Source organism: Patagioenas fasciata, chromosome 3 (assembly GCF_037038585.1).
Source record: "Patagioenas fasciata isolate bPatFas1 chromosome 3, bPatFas1.hap1, whole genome shotgun sequence".
NCBI classification, from domain to species: Eukaryota; Metazoa; Chordata; class Aves; order Columbiformes; family Columbidae; genus Patagioenas; species Patagioenas fasciata.
Window position 1 is genome coordinate 99,476,481 of NC_092522.1, and position 27,511 is coordinate 99,503,991.

Sequence of the window (27,511 nt, forward strand, 5' to 3'; positions counted from 1 at the left end):
AATTAGGATTTATTAATGATTAAATAGGGTAAACCAAGCAAGATTATTTTTTCCTGTATAGATTTATGATGTGATAGATATCCTGTTGGTCATTATGTAGTATTTAGATAACAAGATGGTATATTGCTGTGGATAAACAGAAGTTCCCCAAATTATGAAAAACTAATGAGAAATGTACCTCAGTAAAACTGTTTAGAATGACCTCTGAGCTGGATCTTGATCACAGTAAATAGGGAGAGCTTTCATCTTTGCTATGGTAGAGCTTACTTGATGTGGAGACTTTGAGAGATTCTATGGCAAACCAGCCTCATTTGGGTGGGAAAGAGAAATCTGTTTCCTGCTGTACTGTTACAGAGAGGACCAGCAGCCAGCACTGCTTGTCCCTTTTATAACCTGGTCTTACAGGGGGAAAGAATCAAGTAACTGTGAACTCAAAACATCGTCTTCTGTTTATTCTCCTTATAAATCTCCTCATAGATCCTTAGGATTTATTTGTGCAAGTGCACCCCGCTGGTGGCATTCCACTTTGAAATAAAAATTAGGACTTTGGATTCCACGATCAGGGTTTTGGGATCAAAATCAGGATAGGTTCTAGAGTCATGTTTGTCATTTCTTCGAAGGCTGATGGAGTGTTTCCCTCTCTCTTCTTCCCCCTCCCCTTGCCCCTTTGTTTCTCTTCAGTTCATGGATTTACGGACTCGTTATACTGCCTTAGTGACCTTGATGACTCAATACATCAAGTTTGCGGGTGACTCTTTGAGAAGACTGGAAGAGGAAGAGGTAGGTCTTCCCTTGGCTTGCCAGGCAAACAAAGAGCAATATACCTGTTGGAAGTATTTACAAAGTTAGAAGCAGATTTGAAAGACTGAAATTCCTTATACAGCACACTTCATACAGGAGCATTAAATTACACCATTATTCAGATGAGCAAAATCGTATACTACCCTTACATTTTATGAGTTCTTCCAGCTAGAAGGATCATATGATTAACTAAATTATGATTGAGATTTGGTTACATATAGTACATTTTAATACTTCAATATTTTAGGTTTGATCTTTTGTATAAATGCAGACATTAAGATGAGGGCAGACAGTGTGCATGCACCATTGATACCCTGTGTAGGCCTTAGTATTCCATTGTGTACATTCTGGTCCACTTAAAAACTTATAAGGGAGTTCTTTAAACAGAGAGATGCAATGCCATCTCAATTTCTTAAGTTTCTTTGACATGTTTAGAATTTTTTTTCCTTCTACCTTTCTACTGTACTGATTCCTGGGGGTCAAACATTTTATTTATGCTTAGCTTTGAATCTTATTAACAAAAGTACGTTACTGGAACTGGACAAATTACTCAAAATACATGCTTGCTGCAGAATCAGCCTTCCAGATGATTGAGAAAAAAAAATACTTTTAAACCCTTCGCTTTCTTTGGAAATGTTTCTCTCTGAAAGAGATTGTATAGTTATTCATTAAGGACTATGGTGCAGTGCATATTTCTCAAATAATGCCCGTGTTAACTGTAGTCCTGTAATTAATTGTGCCCTTATTAAATGTAGTTCTATTTAAATTGCATAAATTGGAGAATGCTCTCATAAGGGTATAAATGTTAACATTATTAAAGAAAAAAAGAATCAGAGTTCTTACATGAATGTTATGTAATTCTGGTGCTGGCTTTGTCTTCATTGGCTTTTCTTGCCTCTGGACAAACTGTAACACTATCAACATGGATCTTTGTGCATCACGGAGTGGAGCATATGGATGGAAATGGCTCATGTTTGGTGATAAACAGCCATTATAACTGAGGATTTAGTATGACTAATAATGCTAATGGTATCCAGGATAAAAAAATGAAACCAAGAACACAAATTGAAACAAGGATCAAGAAACCTGTGAATGCCAAGAGGCTTCATGTTCTTCAAGAGCAAATGGAGTCTCTTAAACTCTCTTGAGTTTGTCTGCTCTGGATCTCCAGGACTGCTTTTTTGGAAATCAAATGCCCTCATCTTCCATCCTTCTCTACCTTCTGGCAGCTTACTAAATATTTGATGGCTTCTTTGAAGATAACCTAAGTAGGTTTCCAGTCTCAAAGTGATTCGATGGATTTTTTTCTTTGTAATCAGGGTAGCAAATCAGAAAATTAATAATCCTTTTCAAAAGAGAAATTCTTTAATTTTTTTTTTTTTCTTCTGGGATCAGACCTCTGAAGCCTGTGATTGTTCCAAGATTGTCTTCCATACCAGCCTTTTTTCCTAACTCTTAGTATTGGCGTTAAGAATGCACAGAATTAGGAAAGAATGAGATCCTTTCCATGATATCTCAGTTTAATTCATATGCTGTCATGCCCAGAGCTTACCAGAGGAGAGTGAACTCCAGCAATCTGTGAAGTCAGCTGAAGTCTTTCAACGTTTGGGATGTAATGAAGCTGTTGAATTCAGAGAGGAAAACACGCCTAATGAAAGCATGGTGGATGTGGAATATTTGCAGAAAGATAACTCTTCCAGTAAGCCTAAACACACAGAAAATAAATTGGAAATTGACAGAAGAAAACTAGATGTAGCCAGATGTGATAAAAACAAAAGTGATAGAACAGTAAAGCCATTTTTAAATGTCAGTGGTCAAGAAAGTAGCACTAGTGGCAACAGAGTAAATAAGCTACATACAGAGCAAGAGAGTTTAATTGGTTTTGATAATCAAACTAAAGAAGAAGAAAATGGTAGAAAAGATTATCTTATTTCAGCAGAAGTCTGTCTGAGTAAGAGTAATGGTCCTGGTAAAATGCTAAATGAGCAAATTGTTAATGGAGAGAGGCAGCAAACAGGAGGAGTGTCAAAGAAGTTACCTGACATGGAAATGATACACAAAAGCACAGGAAAAAATTGTTCAAGAAAGGCAAGGAGTGATGTTCCAACAAAGGAAGAATGTGAGATGCAATTAGAAACCAATTTTGAGCCAACAACAAAAAAAGATGTAGTTACTCCAAAATCTGGAAAGCATGCTGTGGATATTAACCCTTACAAGGAGCAACATTTTTCACCAAGAACTCACTTTGAATGTCAGCATAGAGAGCATTGCTTTGCAGAAAGTAATAACCATAATACTTTAAATTCTTCAGAGTTTCAAGCATGTGATGAAAAAGGTGACTCTCTTTCAGGTGTGAGTGATGCAACACCTTCAGAGAAAATTGCATCCTCTTTCAGAGAGCTGGCAGCACACAATGAAAGCAAAAAAACATCATTAAATTTGCAATCTGTGAGCAATCCAGGCATTTCTGGTAGTGTTGAAAGGGACACAAACAAACTGCACAGAGCGTCTCTGGATAAATGTTACTTCATAGCAGAAAATGAAACACAAGAAAAAACAAATTTAAATCCAAATGAAGCCAGGAGTACAATGCGAGAAATGTTGGCTGTTACTTCAGGAAGTATTTCAGGGAATCAGTATGCGGCAAAAGTCTCTGAATCTTATCCACTAGATTTTGAAGTGTCACCTGTACAGAGTGATCCAGGTTTAGGTGTGGAATTGTTAGGAAATGCTGGTGATTTACATGCAAATATAGCCCTCCCACAAATTAATTTTGAAGGAGAGGATTGTTTTCCATTATCAGAACATGGGTTAGCAAAAGAACTTTTGAGTCATGATGAGAAAGTAAATGAGAAGAGAATATCAGAGGGTAAAATTTGTGGCTTGGACCATATAAGTGGGAAGAAGCAGAGTGGAGAAGACAAGTTAAAACAGCGTCAGAAAGGTAAAGATTTATTACTAGTTGCAGAAATGAACAGTACAGGTAAGGGTCATAGCACAAAGGTACCTCAAAAAAACACTGAACTCCAGAAAACGTTCTGCGAAAAAACAGAGAAAAAAGCCTCACTTGAAAAAAAAGAAAAGCCGAAAAAAAGAGACAATGATAATGAAGAGAAAAGGAGAACAACTCATTTTAAGGTACCACAGTTTTTATGCAGTGCAACCGAAACAGTTGATTTAAGAATGATTCTAAATCAATTTAAATCAACATTTGAATCTTCAAATCTACCAAGGTCAAATGATTTAAAGTTGATTGACTATAATGCAAACAATGAATATGCTAATTATATTAATTACTTCACATTTTGAGATGCTTACATTTTAAAAGTTCTTATTTATTTTTGCTTATTTTGTATTACTATCTAATTATCATGCCTTTCTCCACACAGCTGATGCTCAGCCATGTTGATTAGAAATAATGAAAGCTAACAAGATACAGTTTGTGACTGTGTCTGTATCTTTAGTTCTTCTTTTTCAAGCATGAACATTAGATTTTGTGTCCATGGGAACATAAAAGGAGATCTGATAAGAAACCAATTTAAATGTTTCTCCGTTGGGGCCTGCTCAAAGTTGTGACATAGGGGAAATATGGAGAGGAACTGAAGAAGCTGCCTTTGCATTAACCTTTTAGTAAATAAGTTTCATGTATCATCTGAAAAATCAAGTAGATCTTGTAAATTTGAACTAAATCAACATTTTGTTTATTTGAAAATGTTGCTGTAATTACCTTTCATGCCATGTTTGTATGATCATAGGAATATAGGTGTGTTCTTACCTCATGTTAGCTCACATTTGGTAACTAACAGCATAATAATGCTAATGAAGACAAGGTGTGTCTGGTTTCAGCCATATTTTTACTGGTGAGTACACGTCTTGCTTATAAGAGTTTCCCTTGATATGCCAGCATAGGGTGACTTCTAGCTAACTGATTTTCACAGGGATTTTCCTTATTGCCATGTTTATACTTCTAAATTGTGTCCACACTGCACAAGAGCTGCGCTCTTACCAGTGTCCCAGCTGAACCAGTGGGAGCACTGGGACTGCGGAGCACAGTACGCAGCATAGATGTACTGGGGTTAAGATACTGTTTTCTTCTGGAAATGATGCATCTTGGCTCTAAATCTAGATACTGTTTCTTTTCTTGGAGGGGATTTCCAAACTTTGCTTGTGTTATTTGTGCTTGCAAGCGTAAAATCCGTCTTCTGTTTCCCGCTGAACTGATCCAGAAATGGCAGGACACTTTTTCCTTGGGAATTCTTCCGCCTACTGTTTGGCTCACTGTTTGCTCTACCTATTTGTTTGGAGAAAAAGCACATGCAAGCTGTTGTTTGAAACTGCTTACTGCTAAGAGGCATCTGACTGAAGTGAGAGGCTTCAGGACTTCTTCGCTTGGTGGAAATCTTTCTGAAGGGTTTCCTGTTTGGCTAACAGTAACTGCCTGAAGCTTACTGTATCAAGACAAGGTGATGGTGGTGGGAACTGCTCATCCTACTTTCTGGACATACCGTTTATATATGAGTAAGTATTTTCCATTCTGCTTTTCAAAGAGCCTAATACATTTTGTATGCTGTATTACAAAAAGTACATTCCAACTTGTCTTGTTCTTTCGCAGATCTTAAAGAATAAGGAAGCATCAGTGCGGGTGGCATATTCAGATCTAATGGCACAACAAAACAGCACAATTGATGAGAACAGAAGACTCATGGGAAAGGTAAAAACACTTGAGGAAATGTTGGAGGACATGAAGAAACAAAAATTCCAAGTGGAACAGGAGCTCCCTAAAGTGCGGGAAGCTGCAGAAAAAGAGCGGAAGAAGCAGCAAAAGGACATGGAAGACATCTGTCGGCAGAAGACCAAGGCTGAGCAAGAGGCAAAGCAGTGTCGTATAGATCTGGAGACCATTGAGAAAGAGAAAGCAGATGCAGAGCAGGAGTTGGAGTGTGTAAGGCAGCTTGTTTTTCAGGCAGAGACTCAAAGGAGTATACTGGAAGAAAACCTCCGTGCTTTTCGAAATCAAATAGAAGAAATTACCTTTACCAGAAGAAACCTCGAAGATCATCTAAGAAGAAAAGATACTAATCTTCATGATTTAGAGCAAGAAAAAAAAACCTTAATGCAGGAGCTGAAGAAGAAAACAGAAGGAGAGGAGAAACTTATGAAACTGATGAAGCAAATGGAACAAGATCTTGAATTTAAAGGAAATCTATCAGAAATAAAGCTGCAAGAAAAAGAGAAAACTGAAACCAGAAGGAAGATTGTTGAAGGCAGGTACTCTGTAACTAGAGAAACTTCCCTGCCAAGTTTCACGGCTGGGCGAGGCAGCCACTGTAGGCCTGATTATGAAATTACAGGTTTCCAGAAGAAAGAAGATAAAAAAGTAGAAGAGCTTAAACAGAAGATAGATGAGCTAACCCTTGCTAACAAAAAAGCAGATAAAACTATTAAAGACCTCAAATATGAACTGAATGAAATTGAACTTCAGAAATCATCAACAGAAGAAAAGTCTCGTTTATTAAAAGAAAAACTAGATAAGCTCAATAGTGAACTTAAATGCCTAAAAATTAAGTTGGAGGAAAAAGACCGAGTAGAGCAGGGGTATTTGCAGCGGTTGAAAGAACTGGACAAGCAGCTACATAGAACCACAGGTAAAGCTGAAGAGGTGATGCAAGAAGCCACAGATCTGAAGAAAATTAAGATGAACTATCAGGAGGAGCTGAAATCTCTTCAGCAAGAGAAGACACAGCTAAAAAGAGAATTAGATGAATTAACTAGATCACAGACAAAAACTGAAATCACTATCAAACATTTAAATTCACAAATCAGTTCTCTTCAAAAGGAGAAGCTGGCAGCCGAACACAGAACACAGTCATGCAAAGGAGAAGCAAATAATCTTCAAGACCAATATAAGAAAGTTCAAGAACAGTTGCTTCAAAAAATGGAAGTAGAGAAAGAAAACCAGCAGGAAATTCAGATGCTGAAGAATGAATTAGCCAAAAGTCATCAGGTGTCAGAAACATTGAAACAAAAGATAGAGGACCATAACAAATGGAATACTGAAACGAAACTACTGATGAAGCAAATTCAGTCTGAATCAGAGAAGATTACTTTGGAAAAACAAAGTATTCAGAGGAAGAATGATGCGTTAAAAGCCCTAGCAGATGGTTTCAAAGAGCAACTGCGTACAACAAATGAACAATTGCATAAGCAAACAATAATGGAGCAAGAATTCATATGTAAAATCAAAAGCCTAGAAGTTGATCTAGCAAAAGCAAGAGACTTAGCTAGTGAATATAAACAAAAATGTGATAAACAAAGTGCTTCCACCATAACCATTGATCGGGAGATTAAAAATCTAAATGCCCAAATTAATGCTGTAAGTATGGAAAAGAGAATGAATGAGCAGAAGGTACAATTGCAACAAGCTCATATACAAGAGCTAAGTAGTAAATTAAAAAAGCTACAGGATGAACTCCATCAGAAGACTCTGGATGAACAAATGGCACGCAAGAAGATGATTCTGTTTCAGGAAGAATCCATTAAGTTTAAACACTCTGCAGAGGAATTTAGGAAAAAAGTTGAAAAATTACTAGAATCCCATAGCATCACAGAAAAAGACATTTCTGGCATAAAGCTAGAATGTGTTGCCCTTCAGCAGGAGAAGCAGATGGCTGAGGAAAACATCAGGTTTTTCAAGATACAAATGGAAGATCTGCAAGAAAGGCTTAAAAAATGTCACGACCAGCTCCAGCAAGGGAAGCGGGCTGAAATGGAATATCACCAGAAGTGCAGGAAACTTGAGGAAGAATTGGAAGTGCAGAGGCGCACGGTTGAGAGCTTGAAGCAGAAAATGGACCTGCAGGTCAAGGAGAGTGAACACAGGTTTTTTTTGTTTCAAAATGAACTTCAGCAAAATAATAAACTCCAAGATTCTGGATTTAAATTGAGCTGTGAGAAAAGAGGGGATGATTTCAGTTACCTGAGTGACACTGCAGCTAGAGAATTTGAGCAGCTTTCTCCACATGCAAAACCCCGCTCACCTCTGTTAAGGCGGAAACAGGAGAGATCAAGTTTTAAATCTGATCAAATAGAAGAAAATACCTTGTATGTGAGTGCTGATGATACGATACCGAGAGAGGTGCAGTTTCAGATGTCAAGAACAAACCAATCACTAGCAGAAGATGCAAACCCACAATCTTTTACAGAGTTTGTTTCTCAAACGAGTACACAGTTCCAGATAACTTTCGATAAAGCAAACCAAATCTCTGAAACATCTGAGAGGGACAAATTGAGAAACAGGAACCTACACAGTTCCAGACAAACTATTAGACATGAAGAAGACGTGAAACATGAATTAGGAGTGGTAAAACTGCATCCCTTGGAGGTACACGCTAAGTTTTGTGAGGGTTTGCCTTCCTAATGCTAGTTTTTACTGTTCTGTTTTGTTTGGTTTTAGTTATGCTTTATCACTATTCTGTATTCTCTCTGATGTTTCTTGCCTTGGTGAAGGGAACCACTCCACTCTCACATGCCACAAAAAGCTTTTCATAAGTCCTTTGTAGCAGGTTTACTAATTCCTAAGAAACGCATTATTTTAGAAGTTTTTGTTGGGGATGGGAATTCACATACACCATTGTATCGTTATTGGTTAAAATAAGCTTTGATTAATGGAACAGATTTCATATAGTGACAAAAACCAGTTTTTGTTGCTTAGTCTAGTCACATTCCTTTTATTGAATAACTATTTGAAATGTCAAATACACTTTAAAACTCTAGCTATCTGTATTTCTCTGCTCTCCAATGCTAGTAGCCGTTCTTTTTTCTGACTTACGTTGAAGTTCTCCCTTTCGTTTCTCTGGTGGTGGATTTAGGAGTGAGTTATGTACAGCATAATTCTGCAGACGGATTTCTCACTCTCTCAAAAAATTCCTGTTTACAGATAGTGAAGAACAAGCAGTATGACATGCATGTTGAAGTCACAACATTAAACCAAGAAAATGACAAGACTTTTGGTAACGAAGAGAGGATGTTTGAGGGATACAAAACGTCGGAAGGGTTTAGGAGAGAAGACTTTGCAAAGATGAGCTCTCTCTTAGGGGAAGAGATTTTGAAAACTGTTGATGATGCTACTCAGTTGGATTATTTTACAGAGGAATATGATGATATTAAATTTCAAGGTCTTAGACGTGATGTGACTGCCAGACAATTGGCTGAAGTAAAACTTCTAGACAGGCTCACAATTGAGCAGCTCCGTTCAGGGCAGAAAACTATTGATGCGGTTCAGAAAAGTCTTGAAAAATTTTTAACTAAACCTACAGCTATAGCTGGGCTGTACCTTGAATCCAGCAAGGAGATCCTCTCTTTTGCTTTAGCAGCAAAGAAAAGAATCATTGGAAAAGCATTGGCAGTAGCATTTTTAGAGGCGCAAGCAGCTACTGGTTTCATTATTGATCCCACAACAGGTCAGAAATTCTCTGTTGATGATTGTGTCATTAGAGGACTTGCAGATAATGAATTCAAGAATAGACTGCTTGAGGCAGAGAAAGCTGTTTTGGGCTATTGCTGTTCTGGGAAAGTGATCTCTGTGTATCAGGCTATGGAAGCTCGGCTCTTAGAAAGACAGAAAGGTAAAAATATCCTTGAGGCTCAAATTGCAAGTGGAGGGGTCATTGATCCTATAAGAAGTGTTCGAGTACCTCCAGAAACCGCTGTGCAGCTTGGCTTGCTGAATAACACAATTTTAAAATTTTTGCATGAACCTTCTAGTAATGCAAAATGCTTTCACAATCCAAATAACAGGAAAGCTATGTACTACTGTGATTTGCTGAAAATGTGTTTGTTCAGTGTAAGCAGTCAATGCTTTCTGCTTCCAGTTGGTGAGAGGAAAATAAGCAGCCCGTCAGCAGAGAAAAGTCATAAAATTTCTGTAGTAGATGTCAAAACAGGAGCTGAAATGACTTCATATGAGGCTTATAAAAAAAATTGTGTTGATAAAGCTACGTATCTTGAGCTTTCCAAACAGGAATTTGATTGGAAGGAGTCTACGTGTTTTGACTCTGATGGGAATTCTTTTCGTTTGCTTACAGATCTTAAAACTGGTGTACAGTTTAATATCGAGGAGACCTTAAATCAGGGTAGAATTTGCACAGCATTAGTCAATAAATATAAGGAAGGTTTAATCACAGCTAACGAGTTGGGTGATATTTTAGTTAGCAGTTCCCAGCCAAATAAAGATTTAAACAGTCCTATTGCAGGATTTTGGCTTTCTGAAACCAATGAAAGAATTCCAGTCTTAAAAGCCTCTCGCAAAAACTTGGTAGATAGAGTTACTGCCCTCCGGTGTCTTGAAGCTCAGGTTAGTACAGGAGGCATAATTGACCCATTTACTGGAAAAAAGTACAGTGTTTCAGAAGCTTTGCAAAGGGAGTTAATCGATGACGGTTGTGCCAAGCAAATCCAGCAGTGTGAGCTGATCTTTACTGGGATCATCCACCCTGTAAGGAACACGGTGATGTCAGCTGTAGAAGCCATGCATTTAAATGCCGTAGACAAAGAAATGGGTATGCGCTGCCTGGAGTATCAGTACCTGACTGGTGGGTTGGTAGATCCGAAGTCTCATTGCAGATTGACAATGGAGGATGCGATTAAGAATGGCGTTATTGATGCTGTCACAGCTACAAAGATGAAAGATGAAAACTCGTATGTTAAGGTTATAACGTGCCCCAAAACGAAGAAGAAGATAACCTACAAAGAAGCTTTAGAGAGAGCTGTTTTTGATCACCACACTGGGCTGCGGTTGTTAGAAGCAGCTCAGCCTTTGAAAACAGGAATTTCCAGTCTCTACTATAATTCATAATGGAACAAAGAGATTAGTACTCATTTTGGGACCTGCTTTAAAACCCAATGAAGTCAAGGAAAAGATCTGTGATGACCTTTAGGGAAAACTATAAATGGTGTTGTCTAATGTAATTGTGAGTTGCTTTAAAACTAGTTAGTATAAACGATGAAACCTGGAATTAGATGTTATTTGTTATAAAGTTGAAATTTTTAGATAAACTTAGGCAGATTCATAATTTCAAAATGCAGACTGTGGGTTCAGGCTTTACCTGAAGGCCTTATCTAGCATTTTAAGATAGCATATGTAGGTACTATAAATTGCAAGTTATACTGATGTTGGTGAAGTTAACATTAGTGCAAAATGGATAGATTTCAGTGAGACAAGAATCAGATTTTTATATTAAAAATCAAAATAGGTGTCCATTTTGTTAATGAAGACAGCGCAGTATTCCATGTGGCCTGATTACTTAGTTTAATATTACAGATTGGTTTGTAGATACAATTTACTTTACAAAAGTGGCAAACAAGTATACAAGGGTTAAATCTGTGGTCCAGTAAACATATGTGTAAGTAACTTCTCTCACACTGGCATTTCGTTTAAAATTAACGGGCTACTCACATCATAAAGTTACATATCCTAGTTTTTTCTCTCACTTCAGGTAACTTTTTTTAAAAAATTGTTTTCATGCTCTATTAGGCAAATGAATCACATTCCCATATCAAGTAAAAAAATAAAGATTAAAATAATTTTTTTTTTATTTTTGTTTGTGATGCAAGGAAGGACTTGAGCATGTTTTCCAAGTATTGATAAATTTCAAACTACTAACAGGTTGTACTACTGTAAAAATATATATATATATATTTTTTTTTTCTTTTTCCTGTGCAGAAAAAGATGAAATGTCTCAGAATTTTAGTTGTATTGTTCTTGTTTCTGTAGACACAAAAGCAGTGTATTCTTCCTGATTGTAATTTAGGAATCCGTGTGCGTAGTTTGCAATATCTTATGCTGGCTGTACTTATCTACACCTGAGGGTAATGCAAAGGCAGCACTTCAAAGATATTTTATATGCAAATGTTTAGATGTTATCTGCTGAGTAATGGCTGGGAAGCTGTGCTTTTTCTTAATCATTTTAAAATGAATGTATGTGTCTATGAATAAGCACCATAATCATAGTTATGAATAATTTGAGGAATTATGCTGTTAATGTCTACAATTATGTGGTATTTTTGTTCCTACATCAAAATGTCATAGTAATGCATGTGGTGATAAATAAAAAGAAATCACTTTATGTTTATGTGGTAATAGTGCCATTGTGGTAGAATTGTGTTTCTATGGACGCTAATGTTAAATACTCCAACAATTTATGTTTACATATTTTTTACAATTTGTGGTGCTCATCAGAAGTCAATGGAAGAAGAAAAGAAGGAACATGTTGAGAAAGCTGGGGATTTATTGAAATGGGTGTCAAACCTCAGCAAGACACTCAGCAAAGAAGGAGGAGAAAAGGCTGAAAAGACAGATATGCCTAAGCAGCAGGTACACATCTGTCTTAGTAAAATACCACTTTCTCGTTTTAGCTTTTTGTGTTGATTAAAATGACCATCCACTTTTTACTAAAGATATAATTCCACCTTTGATTGTGAGTGGAGGGCTGGATAAATGTACACCAATGTTTACAGACACAAACATGGTACTCAGGAAAAATTGCAAACTGCTTTTTACAGGCTTGACATGTGACGTATTCTGACACTGCAAAATGTCAGTTTGAGAAGCTTGACTCTGCAGTCCATAACCCAGCCTTAGTAGAGGGCCAGTGCATCCTGGCAGGACAGCATGTTATAGGTCTCTTCCCTTGGCATGAGGTAGTTCAGTGAATAAATCTGGTAACTTCCACTGTGGCACTGGGAAGGAGGGGCCTGAGGGCCAGGTTTCTTTTCGTTCACCTTTAAAAAGTTATTTTTGAGGGGTTCTCATATGGGGTAGTCAAAATGTGGTCTTGGGGAATACAACAGTTGTTGGCTGAGCCCTCTTTATTACCACGTGAGTCCGCAGGCTGCTGGAGTGTTCCATCTTCACACCTTTGTGTACAACAGGTACATTGTTGTTGTGTGCAGTTGTCACTCTGACCATGAATTTCCTTCTGTGAAGTTTCCTATACGGTCTAACAGCACCGCTCGCAGACTTGGCCCACAAAATAGCTTGGTAACACCTAGAAAGATTTCAGTAGATGAAGGTCTACCTGCACACTGAGGAGCAGAGAAACAGAACAGTGTCTTTTCCACATCCCTTGGTACAGGGCTGGATGTGTGGTCATGCAAACATGATTTTTGCCCTCCTGGCAGGCTGTTCCTGCCGTGTTGTTTTGGTCATGCGTGATGGTTAGAGCCACTGGAGCAGCATGTCCGTGAATCAAGCTTGCTGTTGGGCAGGTCAGCAGTCCTGCAGTCCCAATGGCCCCTGGTGCCAGCACACCACTTGATCATAGAGAATCAGTGCTAGTTCTGTTACTGAGCATGTCCTTGTGTCTACAGAAGGGAGACTGGTAAATCCCTAGTAGTTAGGATCAGGATTTGCAGAAGCATTCAACACTAGTCTTTTTCTGTCCTTGTTAATGGCAACAGTGCAAATCTATGTCAGTGTTGGGCCAGTGCTCAACTCTTTAGAGCGTTTCAGCTTACCTCAGCACCTATGGGTGGCATCACCCCCCTCCAGCCTGAGCCCTCAGTGAGTAACCTGTGAGTTAGACCCCTTGGCTTCCTCCAGCCTGTAGGAGATGGGCATGTGCTGAGGGTGTTTTCTTCCCTTTTGAAACACCCTGGCAAGGTAGTGGCATCATCCAAAGGTGCCTGGTTTTGTGTTTCCATTGACCAGCACAGGTGTCTTGACAAGTTTTGTAGAAACACATAGACTTGATAGCTAGTGTTAGCTGTGGGGTGTAGCCATGGCGTGCATGGAGAAGGTGGTGCCAGTAGTGACAAGGTGCAGGCAGCAGCTGCAATGAGGCCAATTCCATGAGCAAAGTGGAGCTCATGACCCCACTTGTTACCTCAGCCTGCCCATGTCGCCTTTTTGTGCAGTGCATACAGTGCCTGCTCTCTTGGGTTCTGCCCAAGCAGCAGAAGTGGTGGGATCGTGTCTTGCTGGTGGTGATTGCACTGTTCAAGACCGTACTCGGGCCCTTTGGCGTGGTGCACCCAGGGGCAGAATTGGTTGTGTCCAGAGACAGGTGAACACAGAGCCAAACAACCTTGATAGAGTTCTCTTAGCATAGACATTGCATGTATCTTGGGCTTGCTAATGACATCCTAGACTCCACTTTGATATTTTGCCCTTTTTTATCCCAAATGAGTGCTTTTCGCTGAAGAGACTGCAGGCAGTTTCTCACAGGAGTTAAAAGATTAAATTCTCAGAAGTTCCTGTGCCAGAGCAAGTGCCTTAGTGTGGATAACACAGAAGTGATAATATGGAGAGTATTGATAAATAATTCAGTTTTTCAAGTGTCTGATACTGCATTTGTTTCATCATTGAATTGCACGAAGGTTTGTGGCCTTTTGATATGTTTTTTAAAAAAGTTTTCTCTCATCTTGGTGAGCATCTTCTTGAACATGACCATTATACACGTATCTTTATAAACCTGGTTTAAACTGTACCAACTATAAGAACTGGTTTTAAATGACTGGTGAATTTTCAAACAAATACATTCCATTTGTCTTACCCAATAGTTTTCTAATACAACTTATTTAGCAAAGAGGCATAGCACAATGACTTTTCCATCTGTAAATGAAGCAATTCCATAATAAATAATATTTTTCTAAGAGTGGCAGATATTTGAAGGAAAAAAAATTGAGTTCTTTTACTATTGAGTTTGGTCCCAGATAGAAATACCGTGTACTTTGTTTTTCTTTTTATATATGTGCATAATTAAGTCTTGAACATGGGTTGTTTATTTTGCAGATTTCCCTGGATGAGATGTCAACCAAGAAAGAACAAATAGCTGAAGCTCTGCAGACTACTCAGTCATTCTTAGCTAAGCACAGTGACAAGTATGCCATTTTATATTTTTTGAACGTAATGAATTGAATCAGTACATACTTTTTGCTTAAAAAGAAATCCTCTCCTCATTTTACAGTTTCACTTATGTTTCATGTACAAATATATCAAGGGGTTTTGTTAGTCTTATTATCTTCTTTTCCCATTTGGGAAACTTGATGCATTTTTATTTCAAGAATCTGACTGTGGTCAGCTTAAAAACATTAGATAGTAATTTTCATTTGAAGTCACAAAAATTAACAAATTAGTACTAAATTAACACTTGTACTATATGTTACAAGTTTGTTTCATCTGTATTTGAAATTAGACTGTTTAAGATATTAAGATATTAAGTGGAAGACAAGAGGTTCCACTTGAATTTGAGAAGAAACTTCTCAGTGAGGGTAACAGCACTGGAACAGGCTGCCCAAGAGGGTTGCGGAGTCTCCTACTCTGGAGACATTCAAAACCTGCTTAGACACATTGCTGTGTAACCTTGTCTAGGTGTTCCTGCTCTGGCAGGGGGATTGGACTGGATGATCTTTTGAGGTCCCTTCCAGTCCCTAACATTCTGTGATTCTGTGATTAAATTGCTGAGATATAACTCCTTGCTAGCTGTGTTACCTGTCTTGACTGGTACTCTATAAATAAAGGCTCATGCAAAGGTTAAATGCTTTAGCAATAATTCAACATAAATTCTAGATTAGTGTAGTTTATTTTCCTGAAGAACTACAAGCAGATTGTAGCCTTCCTGAACATCCTTGTTAATTAGGCTACATTTTTTCCAGACTGCTTTTACCGGTTTTCCCTCCCCCCACCTCACCTTTTTTAAGGGGGTAAGCAGATCAATCCCTGCAGGATACAAATTACTCAAAGAGATCTTCTTCCATTTTTATTTTCTTTTTTTTTTTTTTTCTTAATAGAATGACAGATGAAGAGAGAAATGAAATGGAAAAGCAAGTCAGATCCCTCCAGGAGAGCTACAGCTTGTTATCCAATGAAGCTTTGAAGCAGCTGCAGGAGGAACAGTATCTGGGTGATGAAAAGATGGAAGAAAAGGTAACAAGACTGAAACTTGGACTTCAGTCTCTTCTGAGATTTACTGCATGGTTTGGGAACCACAAATGATCAGTAAAAGAAGAAGGTGCAATTAACAGTGTGTAAAGGAGCTTGAGGTTTAATTGACTGAAGTTTTTTTGTATTTGCTATGGAATACTGTGTGACCTCACCTGTGCATATGAACATTCTGCTCATCATATTTTTTTTATGAGGAGTCTTAATAATGTGTGCCTTGCATGAAGAAAGATAAATCATTCATCTCTTAACTCTTCTCTTCAAAGCCATTCTTTGACTGCTAGATAAGTCTGTGTTTCTGCTGCAAAAATGACACCATAAAATAACATGTTAATCTCTCCCATGTATCACTCAGAAATGTTCTAGAAGAGATCTGCTTTCGGTTTTTCTTAAAGTTTATCTGGATATGAAAATGGGAGCACTTAATGTGATTAGCTCTGAGACACTGCAAATACGTTTGTTAATGGAGCTTAAATATGGTATTCTCAAAAATTACGTTGCAAAAAAGTGTTCTCATCTACACAGTGTCTGTGTAATTAGTTCAAATAATGTTGCCAAACTGACTTCATGCCTTCCATGCAAACTAAATGCAGTATTTGGTGATGGAGTATCTGATTCCATATTGTTGAGCGTATAAACAAAAGTGCTGTATGCTGTAAACATGAATAGCATGGTTGTTTTGAATCACATACTGTTTCTGAATATGCTAACCTTTCACAGACATTTAGAGCATGAAAATTTGCCTTTCCAGGTATATGTTCTATTTGCTCACTCTGCAATCATTTCTTCTATTGTCTTTCACTAACCCTGTTTATGTGTGCAAAGCATAGGTTTTCAATTCACAGATGCATGTGATTTAAAATCTTTTATCACATCGTGTGCTGTTGAATGAATGACATAGATCACTTGCGCATTTGAGCTGCTAACATTCACAGCATTCCTGCAGGCCTGGTAAGTACATGTTTTTATGCTTACCATGCATTCAAAATCAAAAGAAAATGTAAAATACACAGCCTGAAAATAGTGACAGCTTTTCTTTTATATTCATTTCTAGGTGAATAAAGTCATTGCTGGTGTCATTGACCAAACAACTGGACAAGTCCTTTCAGTCTTTCAGTCTATTTTAAAAGGTTTTATTGACTATGACACTGGAATTAGATTGCTTGAGAATCAGCTGATCCTTTCTGGAATAATTTCTCCAGAATTAGGAGTATGTTATGATTTGGAAGAAGCTAAAGCTCATGGCTTGATTGATGAGCAGACTGTGTCGCAGTTGCAGGAATTAAGTAGAGCAAAGAAGCTTATTTCAGAATCAACATTATCAAATATTCCAGTTGTGTCAGCTTTAGAACAAGGTCTAATTTCAGAACCTTTGGCTATCAAAATTCTTGAGAATCAGCTTTCAAGTGGGCCCTTGATTTTACCATCTACTGGCGAAAACCTGACTTTGCAGACTGCTTTCCAGAGAAACCTGATTACTCCAACATTATATAAAAAGCTTCTGGAAAGACAAGACACATGTAAAGATCTCATAGACCCAAACTGTGCTGAGAAGATTTCACTTGAACAGATGCTTCATAGAAGCGTAATACATGAAGAAACAGGATTAAGACTCCTACCTGTAAAACCACAAGAAAAAGGTAGAATCGTGTTCAAATGTGGAAGGAAGATAACTATTTTGAGGGCAGCCCATGAAGGGCTCATCGATCGGGAAACAATGTTCAGGCTGCTGGGTGCTCAGTTAATGTCTGGAGGTTTAATTGAACCTGACTCAGGGAAGCAAATGACTGTGGAAGAGGCCATGAGACAAGGGCTGATAGATCAGGACACTGCATGTGGGATCCTCACACATCAGGTTCAGACTGGTGGAATCCTTTGTCCAAATTCAGGAGAGCGCTTGACTGTTGATGAAGCTGTGCAGTGCAACTTGATATCATCTACCAGTGCTCTGCTGGTATTAGAAGCACAGAGAGGCTTTGTTGGACTGATTTTTCCTCACACTGGTGAAATATTCCCCATATCAACGTCTTTGCACCAAGAGATGATAACAAATGAGCTGGCATTCAAAATACTAAATAATAGACAGAAAATAGCTGCACTTTACATTCCAGAAACTTGTGAAATAGTCAGTCTAGATGAGGCTGCACAATCAGGGATACTAGATATTAATACTGTATCTGTTCTGACCAATGTGACTTTACCAGATGAAATGCCCAATGTAGAAGAATTAGAGTCCCCTTGTAAAAATGCTGCAAGGTGGTTATCAATATATGAGTTCTTGCCATCCGTATGTCGTGACCATGAGGAGGAACATGAAGATTCTGGCACAGAAGACCCTGTATGTCATAATTTAGATCAAGCTAAGAAATTATTCATATCTTATCTGATGGTAAATAGTTATATGGATGCAAACACTGGAGGAAGACTTTTATTATATGATGGACAGCTGCAAGAAGCCATCAATATGTTGCTGAAAGGTGATGGTGCTGCGTGCAATGCTGATGTGTCAGAAATGGAGTTTCATAACACGTGTATAAGCCCAAAAGGACGTAACCTAAAATCAGCTGGCAGTGTCCACTTTAATAGTGTTATGGGCACTGTTCAGGGTGATCGTTCAGGTGCTGAGAACGTGTCTAATAACAGGCAATTAAATCAGTCTGAAGATTTGGGCAATTACATATCTTTACAGGGAGAAGATCTCCATGTGTGTAGACCAGGTGTTTGCAATGCTATTGGTACCGAGCAATCAGAATATACACAGTTGTCAACTAATCCTACAGAGTTTAGAAAAGTAGCAAGTAGCACTCAAAATTCCATGAACAGAAATGCACTCAGAGGCTTTCTGGAGGTTTCTGAGTGGGCAGAACTGTGTAAGCATAACAAGCAGAAGGCAAATTCAGAAAACTTTGAAGGATATCTTCCCAATGATGCAAATCCGAATCTTATTTCAGAAACAGAGGAGGAGACTTGTATGGCAGACAGTCTGTGTAATGAAAAAAGGAATGATAAAACCTTACAAAATTCCTTGGGTGTGAATGATTTGTCAGATAATGAAACCTGGAGAGAGCTGGAAAGGTGCACAAAATATGAGCCTCACATTCAGCAGGCTGAAAATAGCACAGCGATACTGGATAGCAGCAAGAAAGAGGATTTCCAGAGAAGTCTTGGTTCATGTGTAAGTGCAGATACTAAATGCATACTTCCAGAAGAATTGGTTCATCTATGTGGTGACATGCTACAGTTTGAAGATAATGGGTCTAGTGAACAACCTCTTCAAGACTACACTGATTTACATAACAGGCCATCGTTGGAGGAGTATCTTTATATACATGGCAGGCCATCCTTGGAGGATTACAGTGATTTGCAGAGTAAGCTGTGTCTAGAAGATAGTGGAGACATGCACTGCAGTCCTTTGTTGGATGGTGATACTGTTATACAGAGTGGACCACCTGTGGGGAACAGCAACAGCATGGCACAAGGGCTAGCAGCAGAAGAAAGCACTCAGTTCAGCCAATTACTGCCGTGTGACAGTAGTTCCGACTCATCAGTAGACGGGAATGATGGCATCCCACAGTTTGAAAGGAACTGCTTGCAGCATGAATGTGGTGAGGTAACCTCTGAAGACAGCAGCTCTCAGTTTGATGATGATGACAATGATGCCTATGAAACACCTCAGGTTGGTGATGATGATAGTGATGTATATGATACTCCACAAATTGATGATGATGATTCTTATGGAACTCCTCAAGGTGATGATGGTGTTGATGCCTTGCATTTGGGGGATGATGATACACCAGAGCCAGAATTATCTAGAACATCAGTTCCATTGGGTTTTTTAGAAGAGAAGAGTGGTCTAATAACCCTGAGAGAAGACACTAGTTCTTTTCAAGAACTTGCAACTAATGCTGGAGAGGGTGTCCATGTAAATGTGACAGGCCCAACTGAGAGCATAAATATAGCTTCTGCAAGTGTCGAAGCTGTGGAAGGAATCCCTGAGGAGGAAAGGGAAAGAACAGGGAGCTTTGGAGAGAAGGAGAAAAAATTACCAGTTACTCTGGAGACTGAAGGAAGAAAGGAGGAAGTCCTTACTTCTTTACAGAAGAAGTATGAAGCACAAGTACAAAACAGAAATGAGGAAGATGAAATGAAACCAGAAAGTGACTCCGATGAAGATGAATCTGAAGGAACATGGGAGGAGGAAGATTATGAGGAGGTTTATGATAGCTATGATGACTCTGACACTGATTCTGACAGTGATGAAGAAATGGGTGTTTTTAACGCACACCATCAGTGTATAAACAAAGGTGACCAACTGTTAATTTCATTAGGAGACATAGAAGATGACAATGAAAATAATCAGAATATTGATGACTGTTGCTATCCTTCAGGCCACAAGACAGGGTATACTTTGCAATTCCAGTCTAACTATGAAAATGGAAAACTATCCTCAGGAAAATGTGAATTTGCAGTAGGTGTTCCTGAGGAAAGATGTATTGGTCTTACAAATGAAGAAGACAGACAGCAGCAAACAGAAAATAAATATGGGACTTGTATCAAAAGTAAACGCATGTCAGAAGATACTACTGGGCCTATTCAGTCAGAAAATATCTTTGATACTAAATGGATGTCCCGTAAGTGTGAAGAAAATAATAAAGCACTGCCTAATGTTCCAGGCTCTCAGCTTCTTAATGATACTGTGACATCTGACATTGGTACAGCAGCCTTCCTAATAACAAAAAACCCTACTGATGATGATGAAAGTACTCGGACAAGTTCATCCCAAATGGACAGTAAATTTCTTATGGATACGCCTTATGTGAGTGATGGTGATAGTTCTCTCAGTGATCAAGTACATCCACTCAACAGCAGGAAGTGTGATCAAATAGGAAGAGATTTTGAAATTCCTACAGAAAATAAAGCTAGAGTAAATATTATGGAGGAATGTGATATCATGGGGCTAAGTGGAAGTCCCATTCAGATGGAAAGCCTTGGGGAAATATTTGATGCATCAGTAATTAAAGCTGATGGAGAAACTCCTGTTTCAAGTAAGGAAAAAGCAAATGTTGATCAAGCTTTGCTTAATGTTGGAGGTGATGTGGAAATAGGTGAATTGAAGAGAGATTTTAACGTTTCCGCTTCTTTAAAAGTATATACCACAGACATAAAAGAAAGTGGCCATTCAGAATTGGTTAAAACTGAATCCTGTTGCTTTGAGGACAGGGAAAGAGGGGAAAAAGGTATACAGAATGAAAAGGATTTTCTGCTAAATATGGATGAAATGCATTCAAGTGAATTTAACACTTATTCTGTTCCCTCAACTGATAGAGTGAAACCAAAGGAAATGAGCGTAACTAAAGAAACAGGGAGAGTTATCTGTCAAAATACTAACAATGTTCTTGAAGGCTTTTCAGAAAACAAGAGCAACAATGATACTGAATTTTCCCCAGTAAAAGCAAATGCTTCAGGAAGTATTGAGGATGCCAAAGAATCGGGGGAAGGGAGTGTCCCACTGAAAAACACAAAGGGAGAAAATGTCATGGCCTGTGAGACCCCTTCCCTTGGAAATGGTTTCGAAAAACAAAGGTCCATGGAGTCATTAGAAAAGGAAATGGCACCCTGCAAAGATTTTCAAGTAAATGAATGTATTTCACAATCACCAGAGATGTCTGACACACTAATGGAAGACTTAAAGAATGTATTACAAAGGAAACTGAAAATGGGACATGTTTGCAAACAGGAGGGTGAACCCCTAAGTTACTCCGATACCAAAATTTTAATGGAAAGTTTACTTAAAATGGTGAGAAGCACCCAGCTTGGGAGTGACCTATCTAGTGAGTCAAATCTCAAGCAAATCAGCAATGCTGTTAGAACTGCATTAACGGTTACCATGCCGTGTCCACAGCCCAAGGACAGTGATGCTCTTTCATCCCTTTGGCCTGATTGCAGAAGTCCTGATCTTCTTCGTGATATTCTGAAGCAGGAATCCTGCAAGCAAAACATGAATGATCCAAGTGAAAGGAGGAGTGAAACAGGCGTGAAAGCTTCTCTTCCAAAGCTTCCTGCTTCTGACCTTCTGGAGATTTTTCAAATCTCACCTGGAGCTGAAAGTACAAGCAAGTTAGAGGAGCTGATAAGCGGTTTGTTTACAAGCTCACAGGTTGCTGGTATTGCCACAGAACAGGAGGGTAAAGGCAAAGTAGATGGGCTTTGTACTCTTTTCTCAACAGAACAATCAGAGTTTGGATCAGAAATTGCTAAAGAGAAAACACTGGCAGCTGACACAGACTTTGCTTGGAAAAGTGACCAGGAGCTTGGGAAGACAGAGAGCTTGGCCAAAGGCTTTACTGAGCCTCTTCTCGAAACAAAAGCAGCCATCCTGGGAGACACCTCCCCTAGCACGGTAAGTAACAACTGTGTTGAAGGAATTGTACGAATCCTTCCAAGTGCTGGAGACAACAAATAAACTGAAAAATGGTTGAAATAAAATTATAAACTTGAAATAAATTATAATTAAAACAAGTACTTCTATTGCTTTTTTCAAGTCAGTTTGGAAAAGCATTTCTTATTGTTAAAACTCATTTTCAGGTCGATGAAGTGCAGCAATGTTTAAAGTTAACAGAAAAAATGCAGGAGCAGTTGGCAGTGCTTCAAGATATGAAAAGCCAACTAGATAACCAGCAGCCTATTAGTAACAACCTGGAAATACTAAAAGATGAACTAGAACAACTAGAGGTAAGAACTCTGTTCTTAATGCTTGTACTTCAGTGATGGCTACCAGAAAGAGCCCTTAGACTAAAAAAAAAAAAAAAAAAAAAAAAAAAGATTTCAAATATAATTAAAGCAATTGGAAGGACCATTCAGCCAGCCAGCCACAGTCCAGTGCATTGATGATAACTTCCTCATGCAGATGGTGGAAGAGCCGACCAGGAGAGGTGCACTGCTGGATCTCATCCTCACTAACAAAGAGGGTCTGGTCGAAGCAGTAAAGGTTGAGGGCTGCCTGGGTTCCAGTGACCACGAGATGGTGGAGTTCAGCATCTCGTGTGGCAGGAACAGAATAGCAAGTAGAATTGTAACCCTGGACTTTAGCAGGGCTAACTTTGGCCTTTTCAAGCAATTGCTGGGGGAAATCCCATGGGCAAGACTGCTTGAAGGAAAAGGGGCCCAAGAGAGCTGGATCGCATTCAGAGATTGCTTCTTCCACGCTCAGGATCAGAGCATCCCCACACGCAGGAAGTCGAGGAAGGGAGCCAGGAGACCTGAGTGGTTAAATAGGGATCTGTTGGGTATGCTCAAGCAGAAGAGGCGAGTTTACAGGTCATGGAAGCAGGGACTGGCCACTTGGGAGGAATATAAGGCTGCTGTTAGAGGATGCAGGAAGGCAGCTAGGGTAGCCAAGGCCTCCTTAGAATTACAGCTGGCGAGAGGGGTCAAGGACAGCAAAAAGAACTTTTTCAAATACATAGCAGATAAAACTAATACCGGAGGCAATGTAGGCCCACTGATGAATGAGGTGGGTGCCCTGGTGGCAGAAGACACAGAGAAGGCAGAATTGCTGAATGCCTTCTTTGTCTCTGTCTACTCTGCTGGAGGCTGTCCTGGGGAGCCCCGTACCCCTGAGACCCCAGATGAAGCCAGGTTAATGGAGGAGTTTGCTTTAGTCGATGAGGATTGGGTTAGGGAGCAATTAAATAGTCTGGACATCCATAAATCCATGGGTCCAGATGGGATGCACCCGCGGGTGCTGAGGGAGCTGGCTGAAGTCATTGCTGGACCACTCTCCATCATCTTTCCCCAGTCTTGGGAAACGGGAGAGGTGCCCGAGGATTGGAGGAAAGCAAATGTCACTCCAGTCTTCAAAAAGGGCAAGAAGGAGGACCCGAGTAATTATAGACCGATCAGCCTCACCTCTGTCCCTGGGAAAGTAATGGAACAGCTTATCCTTGGTGCCATCTCAAGGCATATCAAGGATAAAAGGGTCATTAGGGGCAGTCAGCATGGCTTTACCAAGGGTAAGTCATGCTTGACCAACCTCATAGACTTTTATGAGAATATAACAAGGTGGATGGATGATGGCATGGTGGTGGATGTGGCCTACCTTGACTTCAATAAAACCTTTGACACAGTCTCTCACAGCATCCTAGTTGCTAAGTTGAGGAGGTGTGGTCTGGACGATTGGGTAGTGAGGTGGATTGCAAACTGGCTTAAAGAGAGAAGCCAGAGAGTGGTGGTCAATGGTGCAGAGTCCAGTTGAAGGCCAGTATCTAGTGGAGTGCCTCAGGGGTCAGTACTGGGGCAAATATTATTCAATATATTCATTAACGATTTGGACGAGGGAATTGAGTGTACTATCAGCAAGTTTGTTGATGACACGTGGCTGACACGCCAGAAGGCTGTGCTGCCATCCAGTGAGACCTGGACAGGCTGGAGAGTTGGGTGGGGAAAAATTTAATTAAACACAACAAGGGAAAGTGTAGAGTCCTGCATCTGGGCAGGAACAACCCCAGGTTCCAGTAGAAGTTGCAGAATGACCTATTAGAGAGCAGTGTAGGGGAAAGGGACCTGGGGGTCCTGGTGGACAACAGGATGACCATGAGCCAGCACTGTGCCCTTGTGGCCAGGAAGGCCAATGGCATCCTGGGGTGTATTACAAGGGGGGTGGTCAGTAGATTGAGAGAGGTCCTCCTTCCCCTCTACTCCACCCTGGTGAAACCCCATCTGGAGTATTGTGTCCAGTTCTGGGCCCCTCAGTTCCAGGACAGGGAACTGCTGGAGAGAGGGTCCAGTGTAGGGCAACAAAGATGATTAAGGGAGTGGAGCATCTCCCTTATGAAGAAAGGCTGAAGGAGCTGGGTCTCTTTAGTTTGGAGAAGAGGAGACTAAGGGGGGACCTTATTAATGTCTATAAGTATATAAAGGATGAATGCCGTAAGGATGGAACCAGGCTCTTCTTGGTGGCAAACAACGATAGAACAAGGGGTAATGGGTTCAAACTGGAACACAAGAGGTTCCACTTAAATTTGAGAAGAAACTCCTCAGTGAGGGTGACAGAGCACTGGAACAGGCTGCCCAGGGAGGTTGTGGAGTCTCCTTCTCTGGAGACATTCAAAACCCATCTGGACATGTTCCTGTGTGACCTCACCTAGGTGTTCCTGCTCTGGCAGGCAGATTGGACTAGATGATCTTCTGAGGTCCCTTCCAATCCCTAACATACTGTGATACTGTGTAATTCAGATTTAAATGTCTTTCTTGCTTAGCAATTTTATGTATATTCTCTTTGCAGTCATTTGAATCAGGACTTGCTACCTTTGCAATTATCCTAAAAAAGGACATGAAGTTGACAGAAGAGTTTTTAAAGTTTTGTCACAGGGATATTCCTGAAGAGAAACTTAAAGAGCTAAAGATAAGCTATGATTGTTTGCGGGAAGCATTTTTGGTTGTCTGTGAAACATCTTCAAAACGAGCAAAACAAATAGTCTGTGCTGTTGACTTGGAAATGGTACGTTTTTATCAGTGTACGTTTTTGTCTTGGTTTTCTTCAAGGCGATTTGGCTAAAAAGGGATTTGATTTTGCTTTATTTTGTTTTATCTTAGTACAAAAATGCATTTATGGTTTTATTTCATATAATAAAAAATGGGACTAGGCTCCAGGGACACAAATAAATATACAACTTCCCTTTCTAGTCTAAGCTTGCAGTATCACACCAGCAACTTCTAAGCAAACTGCAGAGATTTTCAGACTGGATTGCAGAAAACCATGAAACTGTAAATGACTTCATAGTGAATACTAATGGTATAGAAGAGATCAAGAAAAGTTTACAGCTACTTAAAGTAAGTGTCCTTTATGGCATGTGTTGGTACTTCTGCCAAATGTTACTACTTATTATGAAGTATTAGCTAGGTTTTGTATACCTGTACATTAACCTCTATCACTTAAACAGACAGCTAGAACTAATCACTTAGGAAGACAACTACTTGATTTGCTTTTTATCTTGCAAAAAATTTTGATAGAGTTTGGCTTACTAAGAAAGCTATTTGTTCTGCTTACATTTGTTGCAATAAAATCTGACCCTTTTTGGAAATCTAATTTATAGTGCAAATGTTTCAGTGATTAAAATTGGATCTTTGTGCATAAGATCCAGAATCTTTACTGAAGTTTATTTACCTTCCAAATCAATTACGCGTGAGAACGGAACATGGGGAAAAATAAAAAGCCTCTTCATTACACACTCCATGAAATCAATCATGAAAAACAGATCAAGTTTTTAGTAAAGTTTATGTGTGAATGATAAAAACGCCATTATTTTACTGTGCTATATTAGGGTTCCAGTATGCATGACAATGTCATAGGGGCTGCACAGTGTGTAACTGTGAGCAGAATTTGCCACACTGCTGGAAATGGGGCTTCTTGCTGTGCATTTAAGAATAGCAATGCTTTCAAGTAAATATTTAACATTTCTGGGTCTTCAAATGTAGAACCTGGAAACGTTAAACCTAACCGACTGCAAATTTTTCAGAACTGAAGGTCAACCACTTTTCAGACATCCATGAGAGAGCAAAGAAATAGAGATGTTGAAGGTCTTCTTATCTACTGCTTGGACTGGGACTGACCCAGAACAAACCATGCTCAAAATCAAATGCCATATCCAAATGTGTCAGAATGATTCTGACCCAGAGTTTTGATTTATTGTGGCTAAACTGTCTCTGAAAAACATTTTGGAACAGAGCTAAGAGAAAAGCATAGTAATAATTGTGTTGTGTTTGTACTGAATTTGCTGGTAATTTCCTTCTCTTCATTTACAGAACAGTGCTGCAGAGCTTGGCAGTAAAAAAATGCAACTGGAGTCCACTGCGTTCGATGTTCAGTTCTTCATTTCTGAACATGCCCAAGATCTTTCTCCTAATCAGAGCAAACAGCTACTGAGGCTCTTAAATACCACACAGAAATCTTTTCAGGAAGTACAGGAAGCAATAATATCTCAAGTGGAAACTTTAGAGGCTCAGTTGCAGGCAGCGCAAGAGCTGGGTGATCAGAAGGTTTGCCTTTCTGTGTAAATGTGTGCTGACCAGTTTTGTCTATGGACAAGGAATTTTAACACCAGCATGCACTATGAAATATATTCCTATCTTCTCAGTTTTACAACGGCTACATTCATAGTACTACAAAAATGGTGTTGAGCAAGTTTGGTGAAATGTCCTTTTTGTCTCTTCTTGATACAGTCACAAAACCAGCATATTATTAACAGATTATGGACAGACACAATTTTGGACTTTAAGATCTGTACAGCCTGAGGTGACCAGGTCTGCTCTTCCTAGTAATGAGAGAAATTTACTTGAGGTTTCTCACAGGTGTTTGTTTAGCAGCTATATCAATAACTAAAGCAGTGATCTCTTTTGACTGCATCTGTATTAATCAATGAATTTATTATCTCACCACTGCTCATCACTTCTGCCCTGCTGAAGACTTTTTTTCTCCTCTGATTTACCAGGTTGTCTGCTTATGTGATCTTTTACTAGGCCTTTGTCGTCCAAGAACTAGATTTGTTCGAAGCCTTGCTACCATGTTTGTTGTTTTGACTGAGATGGGTTAGAGGCACAAACATGAGCAAATCAGCTAAGATATTTGCAATTCTAGGTGCGGGCCCTGGGAAAGCCATGAGTCAGGTTGGGGCAGTTACCTCTTCAGCTGGCATGGCTGCAGTTGTAGGTGATAAGATGCTGCAGTGTAGCTCCATCTCTTTCTCTCTCACAGAAGCACTGTTAAGACTCAGA

At 39.3% G+C, this 27,511-nt stretch overlaps 1 protein-coding gene across 34 annotated transcripts in view; it reads left to right on the forward strand.

The window, feature by feature from the left end:
• DST (dystonin) overlaps positions 1 to 27,511 on the forward strand; it is a 307,103-nt gene that overhangs the window by 175,362 nt on the left and 104,230 nt on the right. For 14 of the 34 annotated variants that reach the window (XM_071806938.1, XM_071806947.1, XM_071806950.1 and 11 more), the window contains 10 exons: positions 682 to 780; positions 2,347 to 3,939; positions 12,038 to 12,172; positions 14,591 to 14,679; positions 15,589 to 15,724; positions 16,794 to 22,139; positions 22,325 to 22,471; positions 25,023 to 25,238; positions 25,424 to 25,570; positions 26,543 to 26,776. In XM_071806938.1, coding sequence (XP_071663039.1) covers positions 682 to 780; positions 2,347 to 3,939; positions 12,038 to 12,172; positions 14,591 to 14,679; positions 15,589 to 15,724; positions 16,794 to 22,139; positions 22,325 to 22,471; positions 25,023 to 25,238; positions 25,424 to 25,570; positions 26,543 to 26,776 — 8,142 coding nt within the window. Of the gene's footprint in view, positions 1 to 681; positions 781 to 2,346; positions 3,940 to 4,017; positions 5,320 to 5,413; positions 8,183 to 8,737; positions 11,939 to 12,037; positions 12,173 to 14,590; positions 14,680 to 15,588; positions 15,725 to 16,793; positions 22,140 to 22,324; positions 22,472 to 25,022; positions 25,239 to 25,423; positions 25,571 to 26,542; positions 26,777 to 27,511 lie in introns of those variants that run through there. The other 20 variants (XM_071806952.1, XM_071806962.1, XM_071806967.1 and 17 more) reach the window with 5 other exon arrangements.